Source organism: Camelus bactrianus, chromosome 30 (genome assembly GCF_048773025.1).
Source record: "Camelus bactrianus isolate YW-2024 breed Bactrian camel chromosome 30, ASM4877302v1, whole genome shotgun sequence".
Taxonomy (NCBI): domain Eukaryota; kingdom Metazoa; phylum Chordata; class Mammalia; order Artiodactyla; family Camelidae; genus Camelus; species Camelus bactrianus.
The window spans coordinates 29,680,199-29,695,891 of record NC_133568.1 but is presented as its reverse complement, the minus strand read 5'-3'; the positions used below and the strand labels follow the sequence as shown (position 1 = coordinate 29,695,891).

Below are 15,693 nucleotides of genomic sequence, written 5' to 3'. Positions count from 1 at the left end.
GAGGGGGTCACGGTGCCCCTTCTAGCTGCCCCACCCGTTCGAACTTCCTGTTTCATTCGCGACAAACAGCATGTCGGGGCGGGGGGCAGAGAGCAGGAGGCCGACCCGCAGCACCTCCCCTGCGGGACACGGTGCCATCAGACCCTGCGCATGGGACAAAGCTGGGCCTTTCCATTGTATGAGTGAAAGTGTGGGTTAGGGTTAGTCTTTTAGTATTTGGGGAACACAAGTTTATAGCCAAGAATCCAACGTGGGCGTTGTCCTGACACGGAGCAGCCCCCGCGAACGCAGGCCCCGAGAACCTGCTGGCTTTGAAACAGAGCGAAAGGCCTGCAGACGGTAACAGTGTTACAACAGAGACACGGGTGGAGGGCCAGATTTATCTACGGGAGAAAATACAATGTTGGAAATAAAGGGACAAAGGATTTTTAATAAAGTTATCTTTGTGAAAAACAATCTGACATTATCTGTCTGTTGCAAGACATTTATCGATTTGACCTCATAAAGCTAAATAAATTAAACAAGTATTTTATAATTAATTGCACATCATTATGACCAAAAGTAATTTTTATGGCATGTCACTAGGTCTTCAGGGAGTTTAATTTATTCATGGCTCTGATTAAATCCAGCGCCTGAAGGAGCTATTGACTCATATTGCCAATAACCGCCGAGGACGCGGGGTGCGGCCACTGGGCTGCCAGGCCGTCTCGGGGCCGGGGGGACACGAGGCCCGTCAACAGCACACAAGTGAAGAGCGCTGTTTGTAACTTCAATAATTTAGTTTTACTCTGAAATCTAACTTCTTCTTAACACATCGATGTAAACAACAAACAATATAACCTCGTGAAGCTGAACATGTTACGTTTGCTCAGGGAGAACTTGAGGAAATACAGGATCGGCTACACTTGCATCTTATTTTCTGTGTTTAAGGTGAATCCTACGCACAAATCAGAGTGAGATTAAAATCCTAACTAAAATCTCCCTGCAAATAACTTAGGTTATAAAATAAACTTCATATTAAAATATAATCTGGACTATGCACACAGTATTATTTCAGAATTTTTTAGTGAGTGATCAGTAACGCCGTTTTTTCACTAATAAAAGCAAAGTATCTGCCGTAAGGGCCCACCTGCACATATGTGCACGCACTCACACAAAACCCCAAATGTTTACATGGAAAGTAAACTGTGAGTAAACAGCACTCCTGTCCTTTCTGCTTTTCAAAATCGAGAGGGGCTGAAATCATCTCAGATGATGTGTCCCTCCCTGACAGCTGTTGTGTCTGGCTGGCAAGCGGGGCCTCAGCTTATCCCGGCGACACCAGGGAGCGTCAACACCCAAGAAGGTGCTGCGTTCCTGCCTTGGCCCCCGCGTCGCGCAAAGACATGCTGCTCGGTGGACAGACAGCTCTTACCTCCTCCTCCAGCCAGTCGTTGTACTGGACAATGGTGGACATGGCAGTGTCCGCACCTTTCATATAGAAGGTGATCTCGGCTGTGGACTCGTCCTGCAAGCAGACGGAGGAGACAGGGTAGAGGCCACGCTGTTCCTGGCAGGTTTCAGCTGCTCCAGCAGAACCGTGCCAGGAAAAGCAGTTCTCCGAGCAAACCCCGCGGGGCGTACTCCCCAAACACCCTTCCACGCAGGGCTATGTCCTCCCTGGATGCTCGGGCACTCAACAACCCAAGAACATAACCGAACATAACCACGGATCTCGAGACACTGTGCGGAGGTTTTTGCAATAAAATTTGTAAGTGAATAGATGCCTTGGACTGCAAGGTAAACATTAATTCTCTCAAATTTTCATGGTTTGATTCAATAAGCTTCCTCACTTAGCCAACTGCCAAGATGTATTTGTGGCATTTGCTAAAAAAAAATTTAATAGGGGTATATTTAAGCAACTTTATGGCCATAAATCATCCTTCAGTTGAACTCTGTGACACGTCACTGCTGCGGGAAACGAGACAAAGCAGGCTGAGCCGATGTCAAAAGTTCATAAACAACCCCGCCTGCTCTCCGCTTTAGTCTCAGGGGGTGGATTTAAGTCACTACCACCAGAGCCACACCGGCTTTCCAGCATAAATGATCAGCCTGGACTTTTTTTTTAAAAAAAACCCGTAACAAGCGTAAAGCACTGAAGCGAGTCCCCGGGACCCAGTGCGGCATCCTCCCGATGACCGTGGCTGAGGGCCAGCTGGGGACAGGCCAGGCCTACCCTGACGATGACCCCCATCCGCTTGCTCTCCGAGGTGAATGGGAAGGTCTGGAGGAGGCAATAGGTCAGGACCTGGCCGCTGGGCGTCCTCAGCTGCATGGAGGTCAGGTCCCTGTTGACCAGCGTGAGGCCGACACTCTCCGTCCACTGCACCAGGGCCACCTGGGGGAGACCAGCGAGAGGTGAGGCTACCAGGAGGCAAACTCGGCTGCGTCCAGGGCCTGACTGTCTCTGTGGCCGTGTCTAGTGTCACCTCTGCGGGGAAGCCATTCGCAGCATGATGGAGTGCCTTGGCCTCGCTTTCGAGTGATCACACCTCTGTGCCAGTTTGTGTTGACCAGCTGCCCAGAGCCAGGGCTTAACATCTACATGGAGCACACCTGCCAGGCTGGGGGCTTGGAGCGGTGGGGCTGGGTCCGGGCACACCACGCGAGAGGGAGCAATCAGAATCCCTGGTGTACCTCGACCAGCGGTGAACAGGCGAACGGTCAGCTCCAGGGCCAGCATGTCTACCGGGGGGTGGGGCCTGGGGTCCAAGGCCGACCCAGCAGTAGGGAACCGGGAGCTCGGCCTTTGCTGCTGTGCTGAGGCTCCCGAGAAGGAGTGCCTGCAAACTGCTCCAAATGGAAACGGCCCGAGTAACCCCCTGGTGTACAGCAGGCACTCAAACACAGAAGCGACTCTTACGTGTGATCACTATGAAATGCGAAAACATCATTGGAAAATAACTTTCAAAGTTAACAGTTTATGAAAAGTATTTTTTATGTCAACAAGTATTTTCTGAAGAAAAAAAAAAAAAAACACCTCAATGCTTTTTTAAACCTCATTGCCAGAAATTCACGATGGAAACAGGATGTGTGGCCCCTCCTGTGAGGTAAGGAGCAGGCAGGGACCCTGTGGCTCCGCCGGCTCCCTCCCTCCGCTGGGCGGCGCTCTCCTGACCCACGGCCTCCCCCACCACCTCTCTTGACCGGGCTGCTCATCAGAGCCTGAAAAAAGGCCATGAGGGGGCTGCCTTCTACTTCCTAGGGAGGTACAGCCAGTCCCAGAGACAGACGGAGCCAAGTCGACCACCACGGACAAGACGCCTGGGAGCCCTGCTCCTCTGCAGACCCGGGCCCCTCGGAGGGTGTCCTATCCAGGCAGCTGCTCTGCAGCAGATGGAAGGACGGACAAGGCCCCTCCCCCGTCCTCCAACAGAACCCTCTGAGCCCACGTCCCATGTCCACCCCACCAGCCTGTCACTGGACACAGAAGTCTGCCTTCTGAGGCCACACGTGGTGTGTAAGTTTCTCCTCAGCCCCAATTTCTCATCTAGAAACATAAATTTCATTCAAATGAATAAAACCATACAGCTAGCTGATTTGTAAATTCAGGAAGCAAGACATCACAAGTTAAGACTGCCAACTGCAGAATGGTGTCATCTCGCCAGGAGCAGCACCGCAGGGCCAGCGCCAAGGGCCCGGAGCGGAGCGGCGCCCAGCAGTGGGCCATGCGGGGGCAGCCGTGCACCTGGGTTGGGGAGGCCCGGCTCAGCGACTCGGCGGCGGCTGGGAGGAGCTGCCCTCGCAGGAGGAAGCGCTGCCCGTGAGCTCCTCCTGCTGGTTCTCCTTGACCCCCTCTGCCTGTAGCCGGACTGAAAGACTGAGAGGCGTCCTTAAACAGGGAGACCTGCTTGGCGCTAAAACCACTGATCAAATTTGAACACTCAGGCGCTCAACGGCGCAGAATACGGAACGTAAAGAGAAGACAAAACATAAAACTAGAAAACGCCCTGAGCCGGTGCCCAGCCTGGGTTGCTCGGCCCCTCGTACCCCTAGTGCTGGGCCGAGCTGCGCTGCGTCTGCTGAGAGACGCCGGACCTTAGCTTTAAGGACCTGAGCTCCCGCCCGCACCGTCGTCCAGGATTCTCCCAGTTTTGTGGGAAACACATGAAATGGGCAGATTTTCCTTCTGTCTGTCCTAACTGACCGTCACAGTGAGACTGCCGCGCTCCCTTCCAGAGGATGAATCACACAGCCACAGACCAAACGCTTAATGCTTGTCAAGTTCTGTGAGGAACCGCTGTCTTGAAATTTTTTACTCACAATTTTCATGTTCTGACAGGAAACAGTGAAGGACCTGCCCACTGAAGATGCCCAGGAGGTGACCTCGGAGTGCGGGAGGGGCGCTGGGGGTGTGCGGGCTGCACCGCAGGGTCCATGTGCACGCTGCGCTTTCCGGAGGGGCTCAGCCCCCGCGGGGCTGGGGACTGAGGTCGGCCGCGTGGGCTTCAGTTGGGTCCACACAAACGACCTCCGGCGGAAAGCCCGGGACTGCGGGGGTCTGGTGGGCCTCCAGGCTGTCTGCTGGGAGAAGCAGGCACTGTCCTCACCCCCGTGGGGAGAGACAGCTGGAAGCCATGATGGTCTCGGGGACCTTGGCCCAGGCATCTCTCCTACTGGCTGATTTGCATCATAACCCTGACTCTGCACGCAGCAGCCGTGCAGAGTTCCCTGCGTCCTGGGGGGGGGGGGGTCAAACCTGAAAAGGTCTTGGGGCCCTGGACCTGCAGCGGTGTCTGAGGCCAGCCCTGCGCTGACCTGGCTCAGAGTACGTGTCCATCACCTGCCAGCCCTGAGCCTCCCCGACGAGACCAGGTGCCCCACGGAGACAATATGGGCCAGGCCAGCTCAGAGTGAGAACCCCACCCTGGACCAAGAAGGAAGTGGCTAAGCGGTGACCCTGAGCGCTACCGGCACTGCCCTGGCAGAGTCAAGGAAGCAGCCTTTTAACTGGGTCAGGACCTCCTGTCGCTTTCTAGAAATACCCAAGTAAGGCCATCTAGAAAGGAGGCGTCTCTTACTCCGGGAAGGATCCCAGTGATGGAATCGGGTGACCTGGAGGCACTGCAGAGCTGAAGGAGGGCCGTTCTCCCCACACAGTGCAGACCACGGCGGGGCACTCGCACACAGGAGGCTCCAACACAGGAGAGGGACAGAAGGACGTCACAGCCAACGCGCCCCCTCTGCCGGCCGCCGAGCACCAGGAGACGTTCGCTGGGCTGGCTGTCCCGCCCAGACATGGCGCACCCACAGCTGCCACCTTTCCACGCATGTCTCCGACATGGCCACTCCTCCATGAGGCCCCAGGCAACAGCCAGCGTCTCCCTGCGACACCGAGGCCAGGCCCCGCCGGAGTCCTTACCCCGCACCGGGGTGGGGGGTGAGCCAGTCCTGGGTGGTTTGTCAGCAGCAACTGCTCTGCTCCGGGGGCTGAGCTGCTGGCTTAGAGGAACATGGACAACCCTGGGCCCTGTAAAGCGTGCTCAGCGTCACGGTGAGTCACTGAGGAGCTCGAGCTGGAACCCGTGCCTGCTGGCTGTCAGGTGTGCCCCCCCGGGACGCTGCAGGGCGCCGGGGCCCGCCACGCCCGAGGCTGCAGCGCTACATTCGGGCGCCAGCACCGCGCTCCGACGACGGCTCCAAGAAACCGCACGCAGACGCTGGCACAGCGAGAGCACACCTGGGGGCCGAGCGACAATTCTGCAAGCCCACTGTGAGCGCAAAATGAAAGTGAAACTCCACGTGCTTTCCCCACACAACTTCTCTGTAACCGGCAAACGGGCCAATACCCAAGTTAATTTTTGGCTTGCACAGTGAAAGGTTACTATTACAGCCTGACCTGTGAATTGTATCTTCTTGCAAGCGCCCCTCACCTGGCTGTGCCCCGCCGCAGGCAGGACGTGCGCCTTCTATATTTGGTGACTCACATCTCTCTTATCTAGTCTACGCTTCACTTCACAGCCCACGTGAGGCAGCGGCTTATCACGGAAGTCAGTTTGGTTCTGACACCAAGCCTGGCACCCGTCCAGCTGTCTTTAGTCAGCGATCACTTTGGGGAGTAAGCATCGACGCCCACCAGAAGGAGGATCCAAAGTCCTCACGCGACAGACGCTTCCTTTATAGTGCGACGCAGGCTGCTTAGTGCTGGGCAGAATTCTGAGAATATAAAATTAAACATTTCTGAAGAGGCCCTTAAACAAACAGCCCAGAAGGACGGGCATGAACCCGGGGAACGTCGGCGCACCTGCCGCTGCCTCCTGCCCGGGCTCAGCACCCCCACCCCGCCGCCCACGCCAGCGGGAGGGTCTCCCGGCTTCCAGCTCCACCGTCATGTCGCAGAGCTCAGGACCCTGCTCTCTGTACAACTGAAATAAATACACTAGTGGCGCTCTTTTCCGAAGGCTCTTAGGAGTAACTTACACCCAGTGATAGTAAGTGTAGAAATTAAAGGAAAGAACAATTCTAAGGTACTGACAGTTTGACTCTGTTTTCTTCCTAAAGATGTTTCAGCAATGAAAGCAAACACCTTCCGAAAGCACATAAGCCGCCTGCTAACGCAGAACGAACAGCATCGCCACGAGGCGTGAAGCGCTCCCTCGAGTGATCAGAGCAGACGGCTGGGAGTTCAGGCGCTCCAGCCAAGTACTTCCCTGGAAGCCCGCACACACGGATCCGGGGAAGCAGTCTACACCGCCGAAGCCGCCGCCCCCACCCCACGACCCCCGCTGCCCTCCTGCCCCCTCCGCGGGCCAGCTCCTCCCGGGTCACCCCCACGTCACACTCGCACATCGAGGCCAGCAGCCTTAGCACCCCTGTGTCCCGAGGCCCCCACGTCTGCGTGTTCACTGCTCTACACCCAGGACCAGCACTGAGGACGCTCCTGGAACCAGCGAGAACTCAGTGTCTTGTGTGAGGGACATGGCCGCGGGAGGCCCAACGGGACGCGTCAGACAGGAGTGCACCTGTAACCACAGCAGCGCTGGAGCGTGTGCGCTGGAGCGCGTGCGCCGTCCTGGGCCCGGGGAGGGCCCGGGGGTGAAGAGCTGGCCCAGCGTACTCTGGGTCTCTCCCTGGAGCTACGCGCACTCCCAGTGTCATTTCTCCACGTCAAGTGCCAGGCACCCGCGGGAAGCAGAAAGGCCCCCTGCACCCCGGCCGGTCGGGCTGTGTTCACAGCTGCTGGGGCGGTACAGCGGCTCACATCTGCTGCTGCTGGTTAAGCTGGTGGTTACTGTCCCATTCCTGGGTTTGGGGAGTTCTTTATACACGCTGGTTACCAGTCATTTACCAGACGTGAATTTTGCAAACGTATCCTACACATCTGTGTTTTGTCTTCATTTTCTTAACAATGTCTTTTGAGGAACATACGATTTTTACCCTGGAGTCCAATTTATCAACTTTTCCTTTTACAATTTGTACTGTTTGTGTCCTACAAAATTACTGCCTAGCTGGAGCCTACAAAGACTGACTTCTATGTTTTCTTTTAGAAATTCCATGCTTCTCAGTTTTTCATGTGGGTCTATGACAAGTCTGAGTTAGTTCTGTAATGGGGAGAGAGTGTTACTGGCTGGGAGTGGTACTACACACGGCTGTTCAGTTGTTCCCCGCTTATTTACAGATAATCCTTCCTGTTTTGGATTTCCATGGCATCTTTATAAGAAAGTCAATTGACGTCTTGGTAACAGAAAGTCTTCCAACCCATGAACACAAGGTACTTCCCGTACACAGACCGTCTTTGATTTTTCTTCACTGTCTTACACTTGTCAGCATACAAATCATATACATATTTTGCTAGGTGTGTCCTTAATTATTTCATGTTTTTCGGCGCTTTATAAACAATCTGTCTTAAAGTTTCAATCTGTAACTGTTCTTTGCTAGTGTATATAAATACAAGTAATTTCTGTATACGGCTATCATAACGCACAGCCGTGGTAAATTTACTTAGTAAATTTTAGTGGGGTTTTTTTGATGGAGACTTTGGGATTTTCTGCAGAGACAATCATATCATCTGTTAAAAAAAGAGACAGTTTTGTTTCTTCCTTTCTGATCTGTATGCCTTTTACTTCTCTTTCCTCAGCGCACAGCTCTGGCCAGGAACTCTGGGTGAGACTGAGCAGGTGTGGCCAGAGGGCGCGTCTCGCCTCGTTCTAAACACTAGGAGCCCGACCACGTCTCCTCTAAGCAGCACGTTAAGTGTGGGGTTTTCACAGCTGCTCCTGAAGATGTTCTCTTTTACTCCTAGTTCACTGAGAGACTGTATCAAGGATGAGTGTTGAGTTGGTCAGGCACCCCCTCTCCCAAAGCTGCTGAAATGACCCGTGGGTTTCCCCTTCAGTCCGCCTGCTTTGCTCGTAATTACAATGCTAGGGGGCCCACAACTGCCAAGCTGCACCTGCGCTCCTGGGATCAGACCCCGGACTTCGTTGGGTTTTATCTGCTTATATTTTTAAACAGACTTTTGTGCCTGTGTCCATAAGTGATTTTGGTTTGTAATTTTCTTGTAATGCCTTGGTCTGATTATGGCATCAGTTTAGCATCAACATCCCAAACTGAGCTGAGAAGTGCTTCTTCCCCTTTTATTCTTCGGAAGAGTTTGTACAGAGTTGGTATTACTCCTCCTAGATGTTTGGTAGAATTCCCACTCGAGACACTTGGACCTGGAGATTCCTGTGGGAAGGGTTCTAGCTACAAACCAAATTTCTTTAAGAGATATAAGACCACTGAGATGTTCTGGTGACTGTTAAAGAGCTGGCCGGTGGGAAGACCTGAAATCACTGCTGCACAGAAACACGCACCCCCTTCTCCGTGGGCGGGCACACCCAGGTCTGCAGAAGCAGGTCTGCGGGCTCCTGCCCGGCACTCTCACGGGGGTCTCTGTGCTGGTAAAGTGTGGCTCACAGGAGGGTCTAGCGTGAGAATGTGGGCCTGCTCCTTTCTGTGTGTGTTTTTTGTCTGTTCATGGGGGAGGTAATTAAGTGTTTATTTATTTATTTATTTAATGGCAGTACTGGGATTCCAACCCAGGACCTTGTGCGTGCTAAGCACGCGCTCTACCACTTGGCTGTACCCTCCCCCTGGACCTGTTCTTTAACCTAGAAAACAACGTATGTTACACCACACACTTTTAGGAAAAAAACTGTAATACAAATGAACTGTTCTAAAAACAGACCCATTATTTAGGAATAATATAATCAATTGGAAGGGGATTTTTAATTCTACAGATTCTTCAGTAGGTTTCAGAGAAATCCAGGCATCACAGGATTTCTGCAGGGTGGCCAGGGTTGACCATTACCTGAACAACTGTTCTGGCATAAAAACAAAACTAAACAGAACTTTCCTTGCCCTTACTTTATGATATAATTGCATTTTCTGTCTTGCTTTGCTCGTAATTAAAATGCAGGTGAGGCAGAACAGCGCTCGAGTCCCAGCAGGAAGAGACCAGCGTTTGCTGCTACTGATCACACGACAAGCTTCCCCGTAAGTGCACGGCAAGTGTCTTTACTGCTGAGGCTCTGCGAACGGGGTACGTGTGGTCCTCAGGGCAATAGGCTGTCGTCACCATGGAAGGGAGCCGCCGACTCTCGCTGTCCCCAGGGCCGCCTGCTCAGGTCCCGCGCGGCCCAGTGGCTCTGCAGAGGGTCTGTGAGCGCTCGGGGTGCAGCCTCATCACGGGCAGGTGGTTACTTCCTCTTAACAGCTGTGTTGATTTTTCCTGAAACATGTCTTGGATGGAACTTTCAGGCAACGTGAAGTGGCAGAGGTGACGGCAGGCAGGCTTGCTCGCGTGTCGCCTGGCCGACTGCAGCACACCTGCTGTGAGCGAGCCCTGGTTTAGGGCTGGTGTCAGGAACCGTGGTGAGAAAGCACCTTCCTATTTTAAATCCACTACTATTGGATGGGGGGGCACTCTGTTTAGGTCAGGAAAGGGTATTGAATTTTTACCTTAAATGCTTTTAAAGCCTCTAATGGAAGTGAGATTATCATGTGACCTCCAACTTACAGACATAAAGCCATACTAATGTATTTTCCAATAATGAATCATTCTTGTATACCTAGAATAAATGCCACTTGGTCATGTTCTTTCGACACACCATAAGTTTGATTTATTTGCATTATGTTTTAGAATTTCTGTATCTCTAGTTCGTAAGATTCATCCATAAATTTCTTTTTTATTGTGGGTATATTTGTGTTATTTTGGTCAGATTGTAGAATTTAGCATTAAGTTAGATTCATAAAATGATTGAAAAGGCTCTGGAATTCTCTCCTTGTTTCAGAAAAGTTTTTATAGTGTAGGACTTATGACTTACGTGTGGGTCAAAATAACTGACCTATAAAACTGGTCCAATATTAGCATTTAATATTCTTACAAAACTTTAAGCTCATTTGTCTATTAATATGCATAATTTTATCTGTGCATACTTAGTTTACACTGTTTTGTATTATTTACTATTTTTGCCAGTAGTTTTTTCATTTTATTTACCTTTCAAAGGATCAGCTTTTGAATTTACTGTTTTCTCAATCATTACTTTTATGTTTTCCTTTATCTTTTCTTTCTCCTCCTTTGCTTGGTTTTATCTTTTTCTTCTAAACTTTTTAGTTAGATGCCAACTTCATTTATTTCATTTATTCTTACCAGACAGAGCCTTGGTTTGGTTTCGAAGACAGTGCCTACAATGTCAGCTGGTGAAGGTGGAGTTTCTGTCTCGTGACTGCCCCCGGTAGGTGGTGCCTGAGTGGGAGCTGCCCAGTGCTCACATGGAGACCTCTTCTGACCTCTGACCTCCCCAACCACGGCTCCTCTCAGGATCTCATCCTCCACACTGGGTCAGGTTGACACTAAGCATGGTGCTTCTAACAGGACACACACAGAAAGAAAGCTGCCGAGGGTGGGTGGCATTTCTAGGTCTTTGGCTCAGAATTCATCTCGGGAGCAATTAACACACTGCTGCCTGCTTTCCCCACCGGTGCGGACCTCACGGGCGGGGGGGCATCTTCTCTTGCTTCCTTTGGATGCTTTCAGTGATGGCACAGGCCGTGTAAGAATGACTGTTTCTCTCACTTAGCTTTGGAAATTTCTAACGATGTGATTATTGACAATAATACAAAGGCCAAAATAATTAAAATGTAAATGTAAAAAATATATTTAAGTGGGAGCCTGAGCCTCATCTCACCCACAGGTCACACTGTAGCAGCTGAGGTTGACCTCTGTCACAGGAAGTCTGTTCACGCTCACACTTCTCCAGGCTAAGTGCCCAGGACGGGAAGATATTTCCACGAGTCCTAACAAGTGACAGGAAATATAATGCGGGGCAAGATTCCATTATTAATTTTTCTATGTAATTCCACTGTTCAGAAATTTCTGTGCTATTACTCTTGAAGCGCTTGGGGGAAACTTCTCTGTTGTATCCGCAGCTGTACGCACAGCACTGTCAGCTGTGCTGAGGGACACGTTTTCTACCACGCACTTCATAAGTCACAATCCATCACCGACACGTCTTCACTCTCAGTTGTGGTACTACCATCACTGCTATAATTTAATAGAATTACGAACATAAAATGCAGTCTGACCGCCTGGAAAACTGCCAATCAATCCCCACACTGGCTGAGTGGATGCTTTTTGCCCTTCTCCTAAGGGCCACGGAGGAGGGCTCACGTCACCGACGGGGATCTACTCCCCACAAACATGTTGACGACACACCACAATTAGTCCTGCTTCAATAAACACACACGATAACGGTGAGTTTAAGGCTACAGCATGCTGCATACATTAGAGCGCACTTCTTACTTCGGTAAATCCAAAAGCAATGCTGTTAAGGAAGGGATGTTCTTCTGCTTTTAAATAATCTGCTTATGATTCGTCATAAGTTTTAGCTGCTGCTGGCACACGAAGGCCCACGTGGCAACAGGTACGCCCTGAAATAATATTAATGCAGAACTTAACGGATGTGAGACGATGTGGCCAGAGGAGAAAAAGCGTTACCTACAAACAGCAAATTAACAAGTGTCAGCAGTTGTCACACATCACAGCCAATCAGTCTCTCGGGACCAAAGGGGCCAGCGGTCGAGGAGGCTGTGTGGCCCTGGGCCTCGCTCCCCTGCCCAAGGCCCGGCCTCCTGAGCTGACACGGGGCCAGTGCCGGTGGGGACGCTGGCTGGCTCAGCTTCCTGCACTGGCGGGACACACGGCTCGCGAGGGCTGGGTTTTCACTTGCCCGGGAGCTCCCGGGAACACTGCACGTGGCCAAGCTGGAGTTTGCTTTGCTGAGGCTGCAGACACAAAGCGACAGGCGAGCAAGCCTTCCTGCTCTCCTGGAGAAAATGAAAGATCGATCACTTATCATAAGAAACAGTGATCAGGGCCTAAGTAGGCGCCACACGCTGAATGTGAAATCACCGACTCGCTCGGACCAGCACTCCCTGCATGTGAAGAACCAGAAGTCCTCAGCACCGCGGGTCCTCGGCGCCCGGCTCCCCGCGACTCCGCCATCGGTACAGTTCACGGTGCGCAAGCACAGGCCGGGCAGAAGAGCCTCTCCGTCTTCGGGGAAGGGGAGGTGGAGAATGGCAGCAGCACAGCAACAACCCCTCGCACGCTCCCTCCACAGACCGAGAGACCCAGCGCCACAGACAGGCAGAGGCGACCGAGGGGGTGCTGGGCGGAACCGACGGCCCCGGTTACGCCTCCCGCGCGGCAGGGCTGCTTCTGAGCTGCATTCGCTGCAACAGGTCAGGGTTGGGGGGCGAACAGACAGCACCAGCCAGCTCCCTGAATGCAGCTCCAGGGTGAGGTGGTCTGAGCACCTTATTTAATCAAAAATGCTTCTAAAACAGTACTTCAGTGACGGGGCGACAATGCCATCATCTGTCAGTCGACTGCAGCAAAGTTCAGTAAGCCAAGTAGCGAGCGTTCAGATGTCCCCATAGCCTCCGGGGACCTGCAAATGCTGTGCCAGAGGCGGCTACGGTGACGTCTGCTCTCCTCGCTTTCAGGGTTGGGGACTTCTCACAGGTTATTCAACGGCTGCCACTTTTGATCACTGTCCAATTTTCAAAGCAGGAAGAAATTTTAAACTAAAAAATTTTAAATACAAGATTAGCACCTCCAACTTAGTTCTGGAAATCTTCTAACCAATGAACCCCCTCTCTGTCGTGAATTCCTAACAGATCAAAAGTGTTATCACTTTGAAAAAGCCCATGTACTTTCAACAAAATTTGCTTTTATTTTTGGCAAGTAATAAGGCAAATAATGTAATGCAGTATTTAAAACTTTCAGTAAAATTTTCCTTGGGAAATATCTGTGGTCTGTTTCCCATCCTCAGGACTGGGAAACAACACGTTTCCAACATGCAATCACATGGAGCTAGAAAGACTTTCTATAATGTTAGGGTACGAAAAACAACCCTTTCTCTGCAAGAAAAAGGGGGTGGTGTGTCCCCTTCTGAGGAGCATCCTGTCCCTGGTGACCTGTACCCCAAGGTCGTGGCAGGAGTGACACAGGGAGCGAGGAGGTGGCAGGTTCGTAGACACGTCTCTGTTGGGATGGATGACCCAACAGGCGTGGGGAGCTGTTCTCAGCTTTCTTTGTTTTATAAAAGCAAGCTTTCATCTTTCTGGCTGTTTTTTCACCACCTTTAAGCTCTTCTATGACTAACAACGTATCGTAATCTCTAAATTGGTTTATTTCGGTTAGAGTCAGACAATTTCTTGTCAAAAAGTCAAGAGCTGGGAAAACCGGACAGTTCTGTGTAAAAGACTGAAATCAGATCATTCTCTAACACCACACGCAAAAATAAACTCAAACTGGATTAAAGACCTAAATGCAACACCAGAAACCATGAAACTAGAGGAAAACACAGGTAGAACTCTCTCTGACATAAATTATAGCAGTATTTTTTGGAATCTGTCTCCTAAAGCAAAGGAGATAAAAGCAAAAAAACTGGGACCTAATTAAACTTAAAAGCTTTTGCACAGCAGAAGAAACCATTGACATAAATAGCTTGTACAACCCAACATCAAAGAAACCCAACAACACGATTAAAAAATGGGCAGAAGACCTGCATAGACATTTTTCCAAAAAGGACAGGCAGAATGGCCTACGGGCACATGAAAAGAACCTCACCATCACCAATCCTAGAGAAATTCAAATCAAAACCACGAGGTATGACCTCACACCTATCAGATGGCGGTTATCAAAAAGAACAGGAAGAGTAAGTGTTGGTGAGAATGTGGAGAAAAGAGAGCCCCGTGCACTGTTGGTGGGGATGTGAGCTGGTGCAGCCACTATGGAAAACAGGATGGAGGTTCCTCAGAAAGCTAGCACTGCCAAATGGCCCAGCAAGTCTACTCCTGGGTATGTATCTAAAAAATCAGAAAAGATACAGGCACCCCAATGTTCACAGCAACATTATTTACAATTGCTAAAATGTGGAAGCAACTCAAGTGACCATCAGCAGATGACTGGATAAAGAAGATGTGGTGTAATTGTACAATGGAATACTACTCAGCCATAAAAAAGGATGAATTTTGCAATTTGCAACAACATGGATGGACCTGGAGGGCATTATGCTAAGTCAAGTAAGCCAGAGACATGTAGTGTATGACGGCACTTATGTGGAATCTAAAAAATACTCCAGTGACTATAATGAAACAGAAAGAGACTCACAAATATAGAGAACAAACCAAACGTGACTGGTGGGGAGTGGGATGGGGGAGGGTCAACATGGGGCATAAGGCGTACAAACTACTGTGTGAAAATAAATAAGCTTCAAGGACGTACTGGAGGCCACGGGGAACGCAGCCCATATTTTATAATAACCGCAAGCGGGGCATAACCTTTAAACACCGTGAATCACTACACTGTACTCGGTAGCTCATATAATGTTGTAAATCAACTATACTTTAATCAAAAAAAATAAGGTAAAACTTATATCACTGAAGTTTCAGAAATAAATCTGGCTTCAAAACAAACAGTGGCAGGAGCTCCATGCAGCCGAGCCTGTGGGTCCCCAGGGCGTCTCCTGGTGCTCTGGTGTCAGGGAGGCAGACACGGCACCCGGGCCCCGGGGCTTCACCCGGGCCGAGGGTGGTGCACAGCCGAGAGCTCACCTGCTTCTGTCACACGGCAACGTTTGTCTTTTACCCAGAAAGGACGTCAAAAGGAGGGATTCACAAGATGCAGGGGTTCTCGGCTGTGGGTGCGACTTACTGGGTTTTCAGATTTTGAGAATGGAGAGATGTCCAGCCCCACACAGGCCGACTGCATAATCAGCGTTTCCAGAACTGAGCATGGATGTAGAAAATGACAAACACAAAACTGAAACAAAACTCGTGGAGTGGACAAGATTAAGAACCCTGGGCCCGCGGATGAGGGTGCGGGGGCACCTTGGGAAACGGGACCCGCTGGCACGCAGGCGGCAGGCTTCGTCGTGACAGGAGGGTGTCACTGCCGAGTGTGCGCTGCTCGGCCCGGGGCACAAGCGGGGACTGGCCCGTGCGCGGGGCCTCCGCTCTCGGCACGACCGTGGCCCTCCCGGGGCGGCGCTGTTACCCAGAGGCTGTTCTCTTTGGAAATGAACTTGTTAATGGGGATCAACAGGCTCTTCTCTTTAAAACATGAGGCCAGATTTTTAAGACTACGATTAGCGGTACTTTCTT

The 15,693-nt window shown here is 51.1% G+C and overlaps 1 protein-coding gene across 13 annotated transcripts in view; it reads right to left on the bottom strand.

Annotated features, from left to right (window-relative positions):
* ATP9B (ATPase phospholipid transporting 9B (putative)) overlaps window positions 1-15,693 on the bottom strand; it is a 155,595-nt gene that overhangs the window by 22,680 nt on the left and 117,222 nt on the right. For all 13 annotated transcript variants that reach the window (XM_074355305.1, XM_074355303.1, XM_074355306.1 and 10 more), the window contains 2 exons: window positions 2,216-2,377; window positions 1,415-1,507 (listed from right to left, as the gene is read on the bottom strand). In XM_074355305.1, the coding sequence (XP_074211406.1) occupies window positions 1,415-1,507; window positions 2,216-2,377 (255 nt within the window). The remainder of the gene's footprint in view (window positions 1-1,414; window positions 1,508-2,215; window positions 2,378-15,693) is intronic.